Genomic DNA, 774 nt, shown 5'->3' on the forward strand with positions numbered 1-774 from the left:
AATGATGTTATTGACATTTATAATGCCAATGTCACAGAATTTCTAATTACAAGGTTTACTAAGCATCGTAAAGATCAGCTCGATGATGTTGACCGGACTGTGGATATTGGTAACACTCTAACAACCATAACCTGTTGAAGCAATTTTGAAACTAAGAAGGAATAATTGACAGTTTCGAAATTATCATTCATTTGTTGATTATTCTTAGACCATATTATTGTGAAACTAATCCTTGGTATTTATTATACATATGTATATATGGATTAGATAGATGGCAGGAATAGTTTTGCTAAGGTAGGAAACTATTCATATATATAGTCTTAAGGATTTCATCTGATTATTCTAATTAGATACTAGTATGCTGGTATGGTAGTTAAGCCGGTTGTACTTGTTGTGTTTCTAACGCTAACCATATTCCAACAGCTTAAACGGTCTTCTATTATTGACAATTTGTAGTTGAGTATTTTTCCACTTCTATCAACTATTTTACTTTAATGTAACGCTAGTAACTTGATGTTATGTTTTTTTCTCTGTATATGATTGCAACTGAAATATGACTTACACAATTTGATCCATCAAAAATATTCAGGTTCACCAAATATTAGGATAATGTAAAAGTTTTGATTGGAGGCAACTTGATAATTGATTTATATTTTAACTGGTTGATGAATTATTCTATAAGCTCTATCAGTAACTCAATACCTTCAGCATTTTATGTCATATTTCTGTAAAGATATGATTATAAAATAAATCAAACTGCTTCATGTTTGCAAA

The 774-nt window shown here is 29.6% G+C and overlaps 1 protein-coding gene across 1 annotated transcript; it reads left to right on the forward strand.

The window, feature by feature from the left end:
* Kpol_146p1 (Tkp1 protein) lies at positions 1–138 on the forward strand (the record flags this gene model as incomplete). Its single annotated transcript, XM_001642140.1, has 1 exon — positions 1–138. A coding segment is annotated over one exon (138 nt), but the record flags the coding sequence as incomplete, so codon positions are not given.
* Between the last annotated feature and the right edge of the window lie 636 nt (positions 139–774).

This window comes from Vanderwaltozyma polyspora, genomic scaffold (assembly GCF_000150035.1).
Source record: "Vanderwaltozyma polyspora DSM 70294 KpolScaffold146 genomic scaffold, whole genome shotgun sequence".
Taxonomy (NCBI): Eukaryota; Fungi; Ascomycota; class Saccharomycetes; order Saccharomycetales; family Saccharomycetaceae; genus Vanderwaltozyma; species Vanderwaltozyma polyspora.